The sequence below is a fragment of the Mesocricetus auratus genome, unplaced genomic scaffold, assembly GCF_017639785.1.
Source record: "Mesocricetus auratus isolate SY011 unplaced genomic scaffold, BCM_Maur_2.0 Super-Scaffold_100691, whole genome shotgun sequence".
Classification (NCBI taxonomy): domain Eukaryota; kingdom Metazoa; phylum Chordata; class Mammalia; order Rodentia; family Cricetidae; genus Mesocricetus; species Mesocricetus auratus.
In genome coordinates this window covers 12780094-12799953 of record NW_024429267.1, presented here as the reverse complement: position 1 = coordinate 12799953, position 19860 = coordinate 12780094, and the positions used below count along the sequence as shown (strand labels likewise).

The following is a 19860-nucleotide window of genomic DNA, read 5'->3' as shown; positions in this document are numbered from 1 at the left end:
GAGGTCTTAGCACAACTTTGGAAGGCACTACTGTACACGCCTCCCCCCTGCAAAAAAAAAAAAAAACCACAGGATCTGTTTCAGATATAGAGGATTTGGATGCAAAAGCCCTCAATGAGCTTCAGTGTGTCAAAGAATCACTCATTTCATTGACAGAAAAAGCGTAGTAGCCAAGGCTAATTTTGCTGGGAAGGGGGTCAAAGGACAGTGGCAATAAATAATAGATGCTGAATTTTAAAAGGCTTTAAGGGCTGGGTGTGATGGCTCTACCTTTAATCTGAGCACTTGGGAGGCTGATTTCAGACAGATCTCTGTGAGTTCAAGGCCAGCCTGGTGGTCTACAAAGGGAGTTCCAGGCCAGCCAGGGCTACATAGTGACACCTTGTCTAAAAACAAAAAGACAAAAAGCCCAAAAATACTTGAGAACTACTATTCAAACTACTTATTTTCCTTTATATTTGTTTTACTAATTACAAGTTCTGCCAAACATTTAGTGTCCAAAAAAAAAAAAAAAAAAAGAAAAACAGTTTTTACCTTTTAAAATTATAATTGGTGGCTGGGCGGTGGTGGAGCATGCCTTTAGTCCCAGCACTCGGGAGGCAGAGGCATATGGATCTCTTGTGAGTTCGAGGCCAGCCTGGTCTACAGAGCAAGTTCCAGGACAGCCTCCAAAACAATACAGAGAAATCCTGTCTCCAAAAAAGAAAAAAAAATGTGTTTTTTTTTCTCTTGGTGAAGTTCTTTGGAAATTTTGGCTTACTTTCTTTAAGCCATTTTAAAAGACTTTTGCTCTGAATGAGACATCTTAGGTCTGAAGAAATAGATTTTATAGAGAACATTTTATTTATTTATTTATTTATTTTTTGTTTTTTGTTTTTTTTTGAGACAGGATTTCTCTGCATTGTTTTGGAGCCTGTCCTGGAACTCACTCTGTAGACCAGGCTGGCTTTGAACTCACAGAAATCCTCCTGTCTCTGCCTACAAAGAACATTTTAAGTCACCCTTTTTGGGCATGACTGAGACAATATAGCACAACACATGATCTTGACAAGATAACACAAGTACGTAAAATGCCCACATCACCAGTGAAAGTACAGGCTATAAAACACTTTTCTTAAACTAGCATACACATGTGGCAGCTTAAATACAGACATTGCTCTCCCTCCAGATAGCAAATAAACAAACTGGGAAATAGCAATAACACCCAGCCTGATGGTAAAGTCAGATTAGTAGTCTACAAAGGAATTGAAAATGCAGCCTGAAGGTGCCAGAAAAACCATAAATATGAAGGAAAAAAAGAGAAATCTTTCTTACCATGCACACAGCAGAAGTACCTGCTATGCTCCAATGTGGACTGAACCAACAGACCGGTCATAAACACCTGGGTCTCTATGACCCTGAAGCCAAGAGCCAGAAAAATCTGACTTCACCTGCTTCACTACTTCACCCGCCCCTGCCCTGCAAACCTTCCCACCACCACCAAAGCCATAGTCAACCCAATCTACATGTCAAAGGGAAGGCTTACATTAAAGGTAATGCTGAAAGACACTGATGCAATGTGTGCATAATATTAGCATTCAAGTGTTTGTGAGTGATGTTCTAAGTGGCCAACTATGGTATGGAATTTAAAATCTGGATTCTCAAGACCATGATGGCCTTTCATTGCTCAAAGATCCTAATGTCTTTACTGAGACTCTAATGAGACTCCAGGTCTATCTGTTACAGCAGGTGACAGTACCATGAGCAGTCTACAAAAACAGATGCAACATTTCCTGGATGCAAAATCTTGAACCCCCAAATGACCTGGCACCATGGGCTTGGGCTTTACAAGGCACTTTTGGCTCTGTGAAATAGTTCTCCCAATTCTTGGATACATAAAGCTGCAACAAGTTACAAATGGATGCTGAGTTAACAATGTCTGCTGGAGACGGAGAAGCAATCGGCATTCGGTGCAGTGTTCATCTCAGCAAGCTGGCTGCATGTCTACCGCCAGCTCACAAGCAGGAGCCTGTGCGGCTGCCGTGGGCGCGGCACCTGGTGCCTCAGCAGCTGCAAATCCCCTTCTCCTTTTCCTCACTTAGCTGATCTGCAGAAGTGTGGCCGTTGGAGCGCACCACACCTTCTGGAATCCAGGACTTGTCCACACACCGTTCCATCCGCTTCATGATCAGGTCCAGGAGCATCTCAATTGCTTGGCTTATGTTCGTCCCGTTGGCAGCACTAGTTTCAAAATAGGGAATGCTGGAAGGACAGAGACAACTCAGCTGACAATGCGGAAGGGAGGACAGTGACCTTTTTTGTTTTGTTTTGGTTTTGGTTTTTTTGAGACAGGGTTTCTCTGTATTGTTTTGGAGGCTGTCCTGGAACTCACTCTGTAGACCAGGCTGGTCTCAACTCATAGAGATCCACCTGCCTCTGCCTCCCGAGTGCTGGGATTAAAGGAGTGTGCCACCAACACCTGGCTGAGGACAGTGACCTTTGTGCTTTATAATTTTTTAGCCATTCACAACTCAGAGAATGATTTTAGGATAAATATACATGGCAACAGTATGACTTCAGTAGGGAACAGAGAGGAGGCAACACTGTTCACATTATAATTCAATGTGCCAAATTACAAGGAAAACCTCTCTCTCTCTCTCTCTCCCTCCCTCCCTTCCTTCTTTCTTTAGAGACAGGGTTTCTCTGTGTAGCCTTGGCTGTCCTGGAACTTTTTGTACACCAGGCTGGCCTTGAAGTCAGAGACATTGGCCTTACAGAGTGCTGGGACTAAGGCATGTACCAACACCGCCTGGTGTCTGGTGAGAGGTTTCTTTTAAAAGAAAAAGACATCAACTGTTTTCCACTCAGAAGGTCAGGAGTGGATGCTGTTAATGACCGGTGAACTCTGCTATCCCCCAGAATACTTATCCCAGACTCTCCCTCAGAGATCTTTGGCTTTATTTTTCAGTCAACTTAGAGGACACATTCTTTTTTTTTTTTTTTTTCGGACAGGGTTACTCTGTAGTTTTTGGAGGCTGTCCTGGAACTCTCTTTGAAGACCAGGCTGGCCTCAAACTCACAGAGATCCACCTACCTCTGCCTCCCAAGTACTGGGATCAAAGGTGTAGGCCACCACCACCACCTGGCCAAAAAACACATTCTTTTTTTGTTTTGTTTTGGGGTTTCTTTGTGGTTTTGGAGGCTGTCCTGGAACTCGCTCTTGTAGACTGCCTGGCCGGGATCCTTAGAACAGATCCTTAGGGGAGATGTCATATGTATTTTATAGATAAAGTGACCAGCCAAACCTTTCCTAAACCCTTACATTAGACTTGTAGTTTACCTCTAGAACCGATCTTGAAAGAAATAGCATCTACTTTGAGTTGAGTGTGATGTAATGATGCCTCCTTGTGCACCAGGGATTGTATTACACCAGGAAACTTTTCCAAATTGTATTGCATTTAAACATGCTTAGAGTCAAGCATCTGGTGTCAGATCCCAGAAGTTTCATCCAGAAACTTCATTCAGTCCAGATGACTAAGTCCAGCTGAAATGAGTCTTCCTCCTAACCTCACCCATTTACCTGTGGGCTGTGATGCTTGCAAGACATTACCCTACACACACTCTCTGGTACTTCCTTGTGACTTCCCAGAGAAGTTAGTAACCCTTAGAGGGTCGTTGAGCTAATAAATTATACAAGTATTAGTGTGCTCTCCACATATGTCCTCATATCCTATAGCCCCTGTTAAACTAGAAAGTGTTCTCTTGCATCCACCACTGAGCAATGCCATATACCGCTGTTTTTAAAGACAGAATTTAACTAGGTAACTCAAATGAATCTCCTGCTTCAACCTATGCAGTATTTGGATTGCAGATGTGTACCACAACTCCTGGCTTAATATTTTATACATTTTAAAGATTTACTATTATTATTATTAGTAGTAGTAGTAGTAGTATTTCTTTTTTGTTTGTTTTTCCGAGACAGGGTTTCTCTGTGGCTTTGGAGGCTGTCCTGGAACTCCCTCTGTAGACCAGGTTGGCATGGAACTCAGAGATCCGCCTGCCTCTGCTTCCTGAGTGCTGGGATTAAAGGTGTGAGCCACTACCCCCTGGCATTATTATTTCTTTTTTTAGACAGGGTTCTCTGTATTGTTTTGGAGGCTGTCCTGGAACTCGCTCTGTAGACCAGGCTGGCATCGGACTCACAGAGATCCGCCTACCTCTGCCTCCCTAGTGCTGGGATTAAAGGCGTGAGTCACCACCGCCTGCCATTATTATTTCTTTTTTGAGACAGGGTTTCTCTGTGTGGCCCTGGCTGGCCTCAAACTCACAGAAATCCTCCTGCCTCTGCCTCCCAAGTGCTGGGATTAAAGGAGTGTGCCACCACTCCTCCCAGTTATTTTTATTGTTTTTAATTACACCTGTGTGTGCACATATGCATGTATGCATATGTGGGTTTGTGCACATGAGTGCAGGTGCCCACAAGGGCAAAAGATGGTGTTGATTCTCCAGGAACTGGCATTACAGACTGTTGTGAGTCACGAGACATGGATGCTGGAAAGGAAATTCTGTTCTTCTAAGGGCAGCAGATGCTGTTAAGCACTGAGCCATCTCTCCAACTGGATATTTTATACAGTTGGGAAGGCAATATAAAAAGAAACACAAAGCCTGAACGTGGGGAAGAAAGTAAGTACAAAGAAACAACTTAGGGCTGGAGAGATGCTCAGCACTCAAGAGCATGGGCTGCTCTTACAGAGGACCTGGATTCAGTTCCCAGCACCGCATGGCAGCTCACAACCATAAGTAACCCCAGTCCCAGGGGATCAGACACCCTCTCTGTTTTCCACTGTATACACGTGGTGCACATGTATAAATGCAGGAAAACCACTTGCAGGCATACAAAACATAGATAAGCAGCATTTTGTTTTGTTGAGACAGGAACTTTCTACATAGCAATGGCTGTCCTGGAATTTGCTACTTTGTCCAGGCTGACCTTAAATTTACATAGACCCGCCTGCCTCTGCCTCCCAAGCACTGAGATTAAAGGTGGTGTGTAAACTGGGCTGGGCTGTGGTAGTGTATAGCAATCTTTCTTGGACCACCAGCCCCCAAATATGACAGAGACTTATTAATTATGAATACTCGTCCTTGACTTAGGCTTGTTTCTAGCCAGCCTTTTTTTTTAAAGCTTAAATCAATCCATTTCCATCAATCCATGTGTTGCCCCAAGACTCATTTACCTCATCTACATATTGTCCATCCTGCTTTCCTGTCTGACTAGTTCCCCTTTTCTCCCTGCCAGCCAGCCCTGCCTAACCCCCCCTCCTTCTAACTATTGGATGCTCAGCTTTTTATTAGACTAACCAGGTGCCTTAGGCAAGCAAGGTAAAACAGCAACACATCTTTACACAGTTAAACAAATGCAGCATAAATAAAAGCAGCACATCTTTACTTAGTTAAACAAACAAACGTAAACAAATGCAACACACCTTCACACAGTTAAACTAAGATTCCACAACATAAACAAAAGCAACACATTTTACATAATTAAAATCCACAACAGTGGTGCACTCCTTTGCTCCCAGCAGGGAGGCAGGCAGGGAGATCTCTGAGTTCCACTAAGCCTGCCTGGTCTACAGAGCCAGGAATACACCTAGAAACCCTGCCTTGAAAAGCCAAAATAATAATAATAATGATAATAATAATTTAACTAAATCAGTAAGGATTCTGGGTTGTAGAGCTAGCACTGTGCTCCCAGAACAGCTCTGGAGGCCTCCTCCCCTTATCCTAGAAGAGGAAGACCAATGGTTCATGAGGTCATGTGCTGAGGCAATGGGACAACACACACAACTTAGCACAAACATTGGGACATGAGCGCCTTCTCTCAGAAACTGTATTCTTGCTGCATGGAGTAGAGCAATTCCAGCGTGCCAGAGGCACCATTTCTGCACATTCGAGAGCTGCTTGGTCTACAGAGTGAGTTCCAGGTGACAGCCAGGGCTAGGTATCTAGAAGACCCTGTGTCAAAAGTCCAGTATACAAGTGTGCACATGCCTGTGTATTCTCTTTTAATGTTTTTTTTTTTTTTCGAGACACGGATTCTCTGTGGCTTTGGAGGTTTAATTTTTTTTTTTTTGGTTTTTCGAGACAGGGTTTCTCTGTGGCTTTGGAGGCTGTCCTGGAACTAGCTCTTGTAGACCAGGCTGGCCTCGAACGCCCGGCCGGTTTAATGTATTTTTTAAAAAGTTTAGGTATCTAGGCATCAATTCAAAAGGATCATTACTTTAAACTACAGAAAACTGGTACTACCGTTTATGTCCACATGGTGGTGCCAAAGCAGCACTGCCTGGGAGCACTCTAAAACTAGGAATTTAAAAGCAAGTTGTGCAGGGGAATTGGTGGCGTATGCCTTTAATCCCAGCACTCGGGAGGCAGAGGCAGGCAAATCTCTGAGTTTGAGGTCAGCCTGGTCTACAGAGCAAGTTCTAGGGCAGGCTCCAAAGCTACACAGGGAAACCCTGTCTCGAAAAACAAACAAATAAAAAACAAAAAAAGTAAGTTGCTAGGGATTAAGAGATGCCTCAGTGGTTAAGAGTGCCCACTGTCCTTGCAGAAGACCCATGTTCAGTTCCCAGCACCATATCAGGTACTCACTAATGCCTGTAACTCCAGCTTCAGAGGGATGAAATGCCTCTGACATCTGTGGCATACCAGGTGTACCTGTGGGTGCCTGCACTTACACATACACACACACACACACACACACACACACACACACACACACACACACACAGAATGAAAGCACTTGCCCGGCATGTGCAAGGCCTTGGGTTCAGTCCCCAACACTGCAGAAGTTGTTAGAATGACAGCAAGGATGTCTGGAGAGTTCTGTCAAGTGTGTCTAGAAGTTTGACTTACTTGTGGATCCAGACTTCATGGTGAGTCTTGCTGGAGACTAAGTGCTCACAGCAATAGTCTGTGAGGTAATCATAAGAACCTGAAAGACTGTGGAAAATTAAATCTGGATCCTCTGTAACTAACTACTGAGTTACAGTGGGTTTCAGGGAATTTGTTTTGTGTGTTTGGATCCAGCTTACTTACCTAGTTTCAAAATATGCCTAATAATATATCATTAATTTCTTTCTTGTTAAATTTTTCATTTTTTTAAGATTTATTTATTTTTATCTATGTGCATGTATTTCTGGGTGAGGATGCCCTCTCACAGGTGTGAACTGTCATGTGGTTGCTGGGAATTGAACCCAGGTCCCCTGGAAGAGCAGCCAGTGCTCTTAATTGCTCAGCTGTCTCTTCAGCCCCCTAAATTTTTAATTTTTAAAATTTGTATTAGTGTTTTGCCTGTATGCATCTGTGTGCACCATATGTGTGCCTTGTGCCTAAGAAGTAAGAAAACGGCGCCGGATCTGAAGTTATGAATGGTTGAAGGCCACCAACTGGGTGCTGGGAGTCAAACCCTGGTCCTCTACAAGAGCAACAAGTGCTCTTAACCACGGAGCCATCTCTCTAGTCCCCATTAATTTCTTTCTCAACTCAGAGAAGGACGTCAAGTTTATAAGGGATCAAGTAACTGATCAGACACCAAATGGTTCTGGCCACGTGTTACCTAGCACAGAGCTGGTACAGAGCTCTGGCAAATTCAGCTCCCTGAAATCCAAAGCATGGTCTGTGCTGATGTCTGCTGTCTGTCACTGACATTGTGAAGAAAGGCTTTGTTTCGTTGTTTGAGACAGTTTCTCTGTCTGTTCCTAGTTGCCCTGGAGCTCCCTCTGTAGACCAGGCTGGCCTGAGTGCTGGGATCAAAGGCTTGAGCTGGTGCATGCAGGATGCAGGGAATTTAGCCACCACACGGCTCAGACCCCTGGTACAACAGACAACAACACGGAGCACTGATGCCCGGCAGACTGCAGAATCCTAAGACCTAAAATGGGAGTAACAAGGAAAGGGCTGAGGAAGTTGATCTTCTCCTCCCCAGGTGCTTGAGAAATGCTTGCTGAAAGCCTGGCCCACTTTTTCATTCACGCCTCAAAAGCATGGGTGATAACCACAGTCTCTATTGCTTCATGGCTGACTTCCTCCTTATCTCCTTGCAAAACAGCCTCCCTTTCAGCACTTCAGTCTGACTTGTGGTGTTTGCCCCCCTCACCCTGCTGCCCTTGGGGCCCCCATTTCCTTTCCATACTGTTTGAGTGCCTCTCAAGAGGGAGGGAGCACACCAGAACTGTCTGTGAGCTCTGCCAGTCTTTAGCTCAGAATCTCCCAAGTAGGTTGGTCATGACCACCGCATAGGAAAATCATGTGGTAAGCTGTTAAAGACCAGCGCCCAGGTCCCCACACACAGCATGCCACTGTAGCTGGGCATTTCCCAGAATTTGCCTTTTGGTTAGGGTGGACCATGGGAGGGGCTTGGGGAAAGTGAAATAATACCCTTTAATCTCAGCACTCAGGAGAAAGAGACAGGCAGTTCTACGTGAGTTCCAGGCCAGCTTGGTCTACAGAGCCTGTTCCAGGACAGGCTCCAAAGGAGAAACCCTGTCTCAAAAAACCAAAAGATATGCCAGGCGTTGGTAGCACACACCTTTAATCTCAGCACTCGGGAGGCAGAGGTAGGCGGATCTCTGTGAGTTCGAGACCAGCCTGGTCTACAGAGCGAGTTCCAGGACAGCTTCCAAAACAATACAGAGAAACCTTGTCTTGGAAAAAACAAAGATAAATAAGTAAAAATAACAAAGAAAAAACATAACAAAGATTCTCATACATAGACATTTACCAGCTGACTCATCTTGGCACAGCCTAGCAACCAACTCTGTGCCTGTCCCAGCTCCCTTCAGCCTAGGCTGAAGAAGAAGGGTCCAGCCTGTGCAGAGTGCCCACAGCACTAAGGTCAGAGGCAACACCTGAGAGGAGGCTCCCAACACTGCTATAAACCCTAGCTGGTCCTTATTGCCTGGATCCACACCGCACTTTGCATGCAGCTTTCCTCCTTGTGGACAACGCCAAGAGTCAGGGTCCCACACAAAGAGAGATTTGCAGAGACTATGTGGCTACAATGGAATAGGGTCAGATCCCTGTAACATATGCACACTCAGATATGCTTGCATGTTCATCTGCAGGTGTACGTATAAGCATGTGCTGGTGGAGCCCGGAGGTTAGCCCTGAGCGACAATCCTCAGGCATCACCCGCCTTCTTTCATTTTGATGCAAGGTTTCTCATTGACCTGGAATCTACCGATTATGCCAGGGTGGTGGGCAGCAAGGCCCCAGGGACTCACCTGTCTCTGCCTGCCAGCTCGGGATTAAATGAGAGAGCTAACACGCCCAACTTGTTTTGTTTTGTAAGATAGGCTCTTACCATGTAGCTCTGGCTTGCCTCAAACTCAAAAGAGATTCTGCCGGTTTCTGCCTCCTGAGTCCAGGGATTAAAGGCATATGTCACCACACACGCCGGGCTTTAAACACGGGTTCCGGAGGCAGGGTGGAGGGTATCACACCCAGGTCCTCAGGCTTGCCTGGTAAGCACTTTGCCAGCTGCGCCGTCCTCTCCTCAGCCCAGGATCTCGTCATAGACAAGCACCCAACTGAAACCTAACTGCTGGAAGTCCACATGACCTCGTCAGCAGAGGTGAGGCCCGCACTCTAAGGGTCCAGCATGATCTACCCCTGCGTGAAATGCCCCGCACCTCACCTCACTGTGTCTCCTTGCTAGAGTAAGCCAGGGAAGTCACGCCCTGCCCCATCCTGTGTATCTTCTCTCCTGTATATCCCTTTTCCTTCCCAGAGACCCAGCCCCTGACCATCACGAATCGCTGCCCTCCTGCTTCCAGTCTTTCACCCTCTGTTTTACCCCACCTGCAGCTGGAAAAGCATAACACTTCTCTGTGATCATAGCTTCCAGCCCTCTGTCTCCTAGGCTGGTAGTCAAAGTCCACCCCACCCCCCGGAGTCTGACTTCCCACAGGGCCATCCTAACCTTCCACCCACCCCCACCCCACCCTACCCCATCCCACTCCCACCCCCACGGCCCCAGCGTCAGTCCCATCCTTTAGTCCTTCCTGAACCTCCCTCCGGCAGACCACAGAAGGAAGCAGCAGTCACACAGTCAACAGGGACCGGTCCTTCCCTGGCCTACCTGGACTCCCCCTAATTCCCTCAGGTTAGCACCCTTCCTAGGAGACCCATGCCAACTCTTGTCCCATCCCTTCTAAATCCCACCTCTATGCTCTCCCTGGTAGAGCGCTTGCCTAGTATGAATGGAACTCTGGGTTCAGTTCCCAGCTCTGAATAAACCTGAACATGTGGAACAGATCTGTAATCTAAGTACTTGGGAGGTAGAGACAGGAGCTTCACGAATTCAAGGACATCCACAGCTGTGTATGGAGTCCAAGGGCAGTCTGGGCTACCAGAGATCTTCTCAAAAAAATCTGTTTCTTGCATCTTTCTTATTTATTTATTTATTTATTGCTTTTTTTTTTCAAGACAGGGTTTCTTTGTGTACCAGGCCTAGCTATCCTGGAACTCACTCTGTAGACCACGCTGGCTTCAAATGTACAGAGATCCGCCTATCTGTGTCTCTGAGTGCTGGGATTAAAGGCGTGCCCAGCATGCTTCCTGCCTCTTACTACTAAGGATTTGTTTATGTGTCTGTGTGTGTGACTGTGTGTGCATGTATGTGACTGTGTATGCATGTGTGTGACTGTGTGTGCATGTGTGTGCATGAAGGCATGTCAGCCAGAAAAGAGTGTCAGGTGTCCCTCTCTAGCACGTTCTGTCTTTTAAGGCAGGGCCTCTCCCTGAACCTGGGACTCACATCTTCTCAGCTACGACAGAAGCCAGAAAGCCCCAGAGATCCTGTCTCTGCCTCCCTCAGGGCTGGAGTTATAGGCATGCAACAGAAACCCAGATGGTTACGTGGGTGACGAGATCCAAACTTTGGTCCTTGTGATCCTGGAGCAGGCACTCTCACCCACTGAGCAACCTCTCCATCTCTGCCTCGTACTTCTAATATGAGCGCTAATTCTAATTTATGTTCTCATAATTCAGGAGAGGGAAGTAGAGTGAAGCAGTAACTTCTCTGAAGTTCTCCCTCTCCTTCCTCTGCAAGTCCAGTGTTGCCTCCATGAACCTACTCCAAGAGCTAAAGGAGGAAGACTATTCGCCAGTCCTCTGCTCGAAATCAGCCTAAACCAGAGGGCATCTCACCTCCTCTCCTCCCCAGTGAACGCCTGCTCTGTGATACCTAATAAGGCCTTCTCCATTGCCAGGACTCTGCAATGCTATGTAAAATGGTTTTGAAATTTCCTTGCTGAACACAGAGGATTTCCTTATTCTAAGGGTCTTCTGTTAGCCAGGTGGTGGAGGTGGCAGTGGCAGCTGCTCATGCCTTTAATCCCAGCACTCAGGAGGCAGAAGCAGGCAGATCTCTGAGTTCAAGGCTAGCCTGGTCCACAGAGTGAGTAGACCAGGACAGCCAGGGCTACACAGAGAAACCCCGACTCTAGATGGATAGATGGATGGATAGATAGATAGATAGATAGACAGACAGATGATTCTTCTCTTTGCATGTTGGACAGAAGGCCCTATGGTCAGTATGTCTGCACTCAAGGCTCTCTTCCTGAAGATTCCAAGGGACTGACAAAGGGACCAAGACACAAGAGGACACCCGTATCCCAGGCTTCTTCGATAAGTGCCACTGTGATGCTCATGTGAAATATGAGCTAAGCGTTTTGCTTGACTGCTTCACTTTGCCATTTAGCTGCTCACTCACGCCAACGCTTCTGTTCAGATGCTCCCTCCAGAGCCCACCACAGGAGCACTCACCCATATTTCTCCGCGAGTTCCCTGGCCTCCTCCTCTTTCACTGCCCTCTGGTCTTCCAGGTCACTCTTATTTCCACACAGCACTATATCTGGGTTTTCACAGTACGCATGCATTTGTAGCTGACCTACGATACAGGGAAGTTTGTTATACACAGTCGTGATGTAAATGCGGGATCAATAGAAAACATTTGCAAAAGTGCTTCTGAAAACCACAGATGCATATACAGAGGCAAAGAGCTGATAGAATATTTCAAAGCATCAACAATATTTTTTAAAAACAGAATGGATTATTATTCCTGTCCTCAACGCACACTCTACTATGTTTATATCAGAGAGATATGGAAGAATACGATAACCCTTGGAAGAGAGAGGGACAGAGGGAGGGAGGGGAGAGGGAGGGAGGGGGAGAGAGGGAGGGAGAGAATGCTCATACAGGTCATAAAATACCTGTCTTTTGAATAAGAGACATCGGAATGCTCAGCGTGAAACGGGATGTCTGTGCCACATCACTCTCCTCAAAGCTTAGGGGTGCGTGTGGAAGGGAAGTTGGAAAGATAGTAAGAGCCAGAGGCGACAGATGACTTGGATAAAACAGTATTTCCCAGACTCGGTAGGGCAGATGTACATGTGAACTCAAAGTGTGGCAGCATGCACAAGACCTGCACAGGCTCCGGCTAGTAAAAATCCCACCATAAAGGAGGGCAGGGGGCTGAGGTCCCACTCCTAGACAGAAAAGTGTTGGCATTTGTTTGCTGATGGGAGACCGAGAGTCTGTTTGTTTCAGTGGAGTGACACCTGTATATTGACTACCCTCCAGGGCAGGCCCACACCCAGAATCAGTCAGCCAATAAACTGTTTATTTTTTGAGGGAGGTCTGGGAGGGGGAAGGAAAGGAGGGAGGGAGACTATGAAGTTAGATGGGTAGGAAGGAGATGGAGAGGGGATAAATATAAGCAAAAGACACTACATGAAATCAGCAAAGGACAAATGGAAAACACTATTTATAAACAGAAGAGGCTTCAAGAGAAAATTGGAAGAATTCTTTTAAAGTCTTATTTTTATTTTATGTGAAAGTGTTTGTAAGTATGTATGTGCACTATAAGCACACAGATCCCTGTAGAGGCCAGAAGAGGGTGCCAGACCCCCCCCCCAGAACTGGTGTTGCAAATGGTTGTGAGCCAACACATGGGTACTGGGAATCAGTCTGGGTCCTCTGCAACAGCAGTCAGGAATCTCAACCACTGAGTCATTTCCCAGCTCTGTGTGTGTTGCTAATCTTTTGTTTTGTATTCATAAATATTTATAATTGTTATATCTTCTTTTAGTTTTGTGGGGTGGGGCTAATCTTTTTGTTTTCTTTTCTTTTGTTTTTGTTTTCTTGTTTGTTTTTCAAGACAGGGTTTCTCTGTATTGTTTTGGAGGCTATACTGGAATTCGCTCTGAAGACCAGGCTGGCCTCGAACTCACAGAGATCCTCCTGCCTCTGCCTCTCCAGTGCCAGGGTTAAAGGAGTGCGCTACCACTGTGTGGCCATGTGTACTACTAATCTTAAACCCTCTTTGTCGTTTATTGCATTTTCTTTCAACAGTAGTAATATTTGTAAAGAATTGTCTTCTTAAGACATCCTGTATCCCAAGGCTGGCTTCAGCTCACTGTATAGCCAGGGATGCACTCAATGCTCCCATCTCCTGAGTGCTAGAATTACAGGCATGCAGTACATGACAGTTTATGGGGTATCATGCTCTATAACTTTTATATCCTTTCACATAAAGTCCTGTAGCCAGGCTTGATTATGAAGACAAGAGAGGGGCTGGAAAGGTGGCTCAGTGATGAAGAGCACATATTGCTCTTCCAGAGGACCTGGGTTCTATTCCCACCACTCATTCCAGGGGGTTCATCATCCCCAGCTACACTGGCCTCCCAGGGCACCTGCGCTCATATGCACCTATCCACGCAGATGCCAGATTTTTTTGGGGGGGGCTTTGGCTTTTCGAGACAGGGTTTCTCTGTGGTCTGGAACTCACAGAGATTCACCTGCCTCTGCCTCCGGAGTGCTGGGATTACAGGCATGTGCCACCACTGTCCAGCTAGATGTCAGATTTTTAAGGTCATAAAAATGAAGTCTTTAAAACAGAAAGAACAAGAGCTCCAGGGTGCAAAGCAGCTCCATCTTCCAAAGAAGAAAAATAAACCCAACTTCTCTCTCCTGACACTCCAGAACAAAACTGGAGCAGCTGAACTTTTACAATCAGTGGTCTTGGGAGTGCATGACCTAGTGTGTGTTTTGTCACTATCAGCTAGGAGTGTTGACACTTCAGTTCCTCCTCAAAGTCAGGTCACACATATCTTATCAAGAGAAGTGAAGTAGAGGGAAGTTTCCCTGAGCATTAGCACAGGCCTATATTTCAGGACATGGTCTTTTGCCTTCAGGGGCCAATTTAGATCACAAGACCTGCCCAGGCAAGATCAAACAGTGCCCTGTTTCCTGCAAAAGTCAGGCTTCTTCTACCCTTAGGGTGTTAATGTGCAGTTCCCACACTTTAATGCCCAGACACAACTTTCTTCAAGATTTGCTCCATTGTCTCCTGACTGGTTTCTCCTGTGCTCTTTTATAGGGAAAAGGGACAGCTGAAGAAACACACCCTGAGGAGAGTCAAAAGAAACACTTTGGTCCTGCAACCGGAACCAAAGAAATGTACCCTGACTCTGAAACTAGTGCCAAAGAAACACACTTTGTCTCTAGAATCAGAGCCAGTGAAAGAAATGCACCCTGGCCCTAAAATTATAACCAAAAGGCTAAAAAGGACCAGTGAAAGAAACAAACTTTGGTCCTGAAATCAAAGCCAAATCTGAACCTGAATGAACCTGTGCAGAAAACCAACCAATCCCTGAGATCTAACCAATCTGAGCTCAGGGATTGAAATCTGACCAATTCCCACCCTGGAAATGTCCCTGGAAAAACTCTGCCCCTAAGAAGCCCTATATAAACCCAGTGCCTGTTCAGCTTGTGGCTGTTGAGCTGTCCAGCTGTCCTCTGCCACCCTGGCAGACAGCACATGAATTCTTCCCTCCCAATAAATCTCTTGAATGAGGTTTGGGTAAGACCTTCCTTCGCCAGAATGGAGCTGGAGTGGAGGAGAGAAGTTAGCAACTTTTCACTGGAGTCAGAGCACAGAGGAGTAGAGCAGAGCTCTAACACTTTCACAGGGGAAACCTTCCCCTAACTAAGCAGAGTTGTTACACTACACTGGTAGTGGGTCTTTGCTGGAGAGGCCCTCCCTGCTGGAGCAGAGCTATTACACTAGGGAAGCCTTTCCTTGGAGCACGGCTGTAAGCTGCTATGTTTACTGTGATCTGTGGTATTCCTTGGCTCCCGAGGGCCAGAATACCTTTCCATCTTGCCAGATAGTGGTAACACATGCCTTTAATCCCAGAACTCAGGAGGCAGAGTGATCTCTGTGAGATTGAGACAGGCCTGGTCTACAAGAGCTAGTTCCAGGACAGGCTCCAACGCCACAGAGAAACCCTGTCTTGAAAACAAAACAAAACAAAACAAACAAACAAACAAAAACCCTTTCCATTCGAGCTGTAGCACTCAGTATTCTGTGGTTCCGAGTGTCAGAATTCCTGTCTATCTGATCCAATCCATTGCAATGCTTACACTCTTAGCACCTTCAGTGTCCATTACCATGGTTACGAGCATCTCCTAGTGTTGAAGCATGGCCCTGTTGCTCTGTTGCTGACTGTGCCCCATCTCCCTGGAAGTTACCTGACCACCATAGCTTCCTCACATATAAATGATCACAACAGTACTTACTTCCCAGAGTCAAAGGGAAGGTTAACTGATTCACTGACTCTCTGGGTAAGGTGTGTGAGCTAGCAGTCTCAGCATTCTGAGAACTTACTGGAAATGCAAACTCTAGGTCGTACCCAACATCAACTGACTAGGGACATGGATGTGGAGGGACTACCCTCCAAGAGACTCAGCTGCATATGTACACTCAGTTCACAAACCAAACCAAAGCACTTCTAAGACTCTGTAACAGTTCACAGTGTCAATGTCTATGCTGATGAGTCTCAGAGATGTTATTGCTCTCTGTCTCTCTCCCTCCCTCCCTCCCTCCCTCTCTGTCTCTCTCTGTCTCTCTCACACACACACACACACACACAGAGAGAGAGAGAGAGAGAGAGAGAGAGAGAGAGAGAGAGAGAGAGAGAGAGAGAGAGAGAGAGAGAGAGATGGGCTTCCATACAGGGTTTCTTTATGTAGCCCTATGTAGCCCTGGCTGTCCTGGAACTAGCTCTATAGATCACGCTCACTTTGAACTCACAGAGATCCTCCTGCCTCTGCCTCCCAAGTGCTGGGATTAAAGGCGTGTGCCACAACACCCAGCTGATGTTATTTTTGCTTTCATCTCTAAATTTTTATATGAACATTACAAAGTAATGGGTAATTAAGTAAATTAATCAGTTATCTGAAAATTTTCCCTAAAGAAGAAAATACATGAACACCTTCAACCTGAGGTGAGATATGGTAAAGATTGGTTATGAGGTAAAACAATTAAATAAAATAGCAGTCAACAATAACAGGGGAAATATTCCAGCTAAGATGATCATGGAATTTTTCATAGAAGTTCTTTCTTTCCAGGTTTTTAAAAAGTAAACATAACTTGGAGCTGAAACAATGGTTTAGTGTTAAAAGCACTGGCTGCTTTTCCAGAGGACCCAGGTTCTAGTCCCAGCACCCACATAGTGGCTCACAGCTGTCTGTAATTCCAATCCCAGAGGATCCGATGCCCTCCTCTGGCCCCCACAAACACGAGTGCAGAGACAGGCAAATAAAACACTCACAAGCATATAAATAAGTAAAATAAACAGCTGTAACTGGCCAGAAAGAAGGGAGAATAGAAGTCTACACAACAGAGAAAGACAAAGGGCAAAAGTGAAGAGGGAAATGCATGAGTTTGAAGGCTTAGACTACCTAGAAGTTGTGTTAGGAATTGCCCTGGCCCAGGATGAGGAATGATTCTAGACATGCCTGCTCAGGCCTTAACACCAGAAAGACGGGTGGTGACCCATCTCCAATCATGTGGGCCCAGAGGACTCAGCTCTGTTCATGCTCTTACACAGGACTGGCTCTTCTCACGCCTCCTGAGGGGATGTGGAAGGATCCCCAGCAGAGAGAAGATAGCTCCAGGGGAGCAAAGGAGAGATGCAGAGAATGCCAGTCATCTGAGACCCTAAGCTAAAGGGCCTTGGCCCTGAGTGTTTTCAGCAAGACATAACACGATGTCCACAAGGGGCAGTGCAGAGCAGGTCCCGGAAAAGGAGCAGAGCAGGCCCTGGGAAACTTACTTATCCAGTTTCGGACATTGAGGAAACTTTGCTCGTTCGTCAGGTCAAACAGTAGCAGGAAACCCATAGCATCCCTGAAGAACGCAGTGGTCAAGCTACGAAACCTAGAGCACAAAAACAGATGGTCACTATGTCATAGCCAAACTCCTGAAATATAAAGTGCCAACGACACCCACCGCCTTCTCCAAACATTCATCAATAATTCTCATGATGCGTTCCCAAATAGGTGTTTACCACTCCCATGAGTTTAATGCGAACAGAATGTGTTATTGAAAACTGAGCCCTATGAATGGAAAGCTGTCTTGCAACCTTGATAACCAGGAAATGATTGGACAACCTTGCTTCACTGGGCCAAAAGCAACAGTGCTGGGCATGTGTGTTTTCCTCCTGGGAAGGTTTCGTGACACTATGGGCTCCTTGGTCTCTCTTCAGGCTCAGTAGAAGTCCCTTCTCTGTGACAGCCATTTCATTACCTCTAAGGTGGGAACAGCGTTGAGGCAGACTCAGCTGTTTCCTGGCATTACCTCCAGAGGCTTTACCTGCTGTCCCTTCTCTTCCTCTCACGGATTCCTCTCACTTTGCCTAAACACAGTCTAACTGGCAGGCGGCTCCACAGAAGGATAGGGTATGCATGAACCAACTGTTCAAAAACAGTAGGTTTTCCTCAATTAATTATTATTCACTGTTCTTATGAAAAGTCTTCATTGCTTACAGATGGAAACCTAAAGCTACAGATGGTATGACATGACATCTAAAGTTTGCTCTCCAAGTAATACCGGAGGGAGACAAGGAGAAGTATCAAGAGGATATATGAATTACGATTGGCCACAACATGACCATTATTGAAACTGGGTGGAGTGACACAGATTCAACTCAATCTCCTCTTCACGTTTGTACGCACTCGCAGATTTAGAGGTGGCTCAGCATTCAACTGCTTCCTACACGAGCTTGAGAAACAGAGTTTGGGTCCCCAGGACCCACATAAATGTCAGGTGGTCACAGCAGACCACCTGCAGCTCTGGCTCACAGAAGGCAGAGGCGGGGTTCTCAAAACAAGCTGCAGCCCAGCTATGCCTGTGAGCCCTGGGTTCGGGTGAGAGACCCCGCCTCAACCACTAAGGGAGAGAGCAATCAAAGAAGAGTCCTGATGTCAACCTTTGGACCCACATCCCACAAGTGCCCACATACCAAGGAGAACACACACACACACACACACACACACACACACACACACACACACACACGAGGAAAAAAATCCCTCAAGGTGACTGAGACCTGGCTGTAGCTGACTGAAAGCAGCCTTGCACCAAGATGTCACATGATTTATCTTAGTTAAGTGACCTGTGACCAGATTAATTCATTCCAACCAGATGTTCCACCAGGCTTCAGCATTAGATAAGAACAAAGCAAGCAGCCTTAGGTCTCCCTTACAGGTGAGCAGACAGCAAAAGGCAATGGGGGAAAGACTAAAATGGGAGAAAAAAAGGATCTCGGGAAAGAAGGTTTAATTTTAAGGAGATTCACATCTCCTTTGATCTTGGAGAAAATATGCCGGTCACTGTCACCTGAGGCTGGCAACAGACTGATCTGGCAGCTCGTCTCACCAGGTGAGCCAACTGGTTGCCTTTGCCTGCCAGGGTCAGTGTGGAGAGAGCCCTGAGGAGGACATACCTCTCCTGGCCCGCCGTGTCCCATAACTGCAGGTGGATTCTCTGGCCTCGGCCCACAGCTCCATCTGGCCCATTAGCTCTGTACACCTAAAACATCAAAGCAAAGAGAAACCAAGGGAGATTCTGAGATGGGTGGGTTCTTCTTGACCTTCTGTTCAGCACAAAACCCCACAGCATCTCCACTTCTCAAGAGAACTGAGTACCTAATGCAACCAGGTTTGTACTTTGTTGCAATAACTGCACTTGGGTAGTGATGCTTCCTACTAGGACATCTGTGCCTAGCTGAGGATGCAGCTAGAGTGCTAGGGTCTTGCCCAGCATCCATGAAGCTCTCGGTTCCATTCCCAGCACCACAAAACCAGGCATGGCGGCACATGGCCGCAACCCCAGCACTTGGGAGGTGAGACACAGAAGGATAAAAAGGTCATCCTCAGCTATTTATCAAATTTGCAGTTATACTCCTGAAAGTTAAAATAATCAGCCACTTAAAACTCCAGTTCCAGGGAAATATGATACTTTCTTCTGGCCTCTGTGGGCTCAAGACACACATGTAGTACACACATATATTATCCATACATACAGGCTCTCATACACATACAACAAAGATAAATTAATCCAAAAGATGAAATAAACCAACAAATATGCAAATAAATAGTTGTGATGGTTACATCACACGAATATGCTAGGAAAAACCTACTGAGTTCTACACTTTAAATGGATGGGTTTTAGCTGAGCAGAGGTGGCACACGACTTTAATCCCAGCACTGGGAGGCAGAGGCAGGAGGTTCTCTATGAGTTCAAGGCCAGACTGGTCTACAGAGTAAGTTTCAGGACAGCAAGGCTACATATCGGGGGAAAAAATATGGGTTTTACTTGAGAATTGCACATCAATAAATCTACTTCAGAACAAAAGGAAGAGCTGGAGATGCCTTCAGAGGCAGAGCACTCACCCAGCATACTTGAGGTCCCCAAGTTCAACCCTCAGATCACCATGAACAAAACAAGCCAGGTTATAAGGTGAGAGGTAA

The 19860-nt window shown here is 46.1% G+C and overlaps 1 protein-coding gene across 4 annotated transcripts in view; it reads right to left on the bottom strand.

Moving 5' to 3' along the window:
* Positions 1–663: 663 nt before the first annotated feature.
* The window catches only part of Rab27a (RAB27A, member RAS oncogene family), a 51224-nt gene continuing 32027 nt past the window's right edge, over positions 664–19860 (bottom strand). For all 4 annotated transcript variants that reach the window (XM_005073736.4, XM_040739939.1, XM_040739938.1 and 1 more), the window contains exons 3-6: positions 18834–18919; positions 17163–17266; positions 11809–11932; positions 664–2241 (exon numbers count right to left, since the gene is read on the bottom strand). In XM_005073736.4, coding sequence (XP_005073793.1) covers positions 2043–2241; positions 11809–11932; positions 17163–17266; positions 18834–18919 — 513 coding nt within the window. In that variant the 3' untranslated portion in view covers positions 664–2042. The remainder of the gene's footprint in view (positions 2242–11808; positions 11933–17162; positions 17267–18833; positions 18920–19860) is intronic.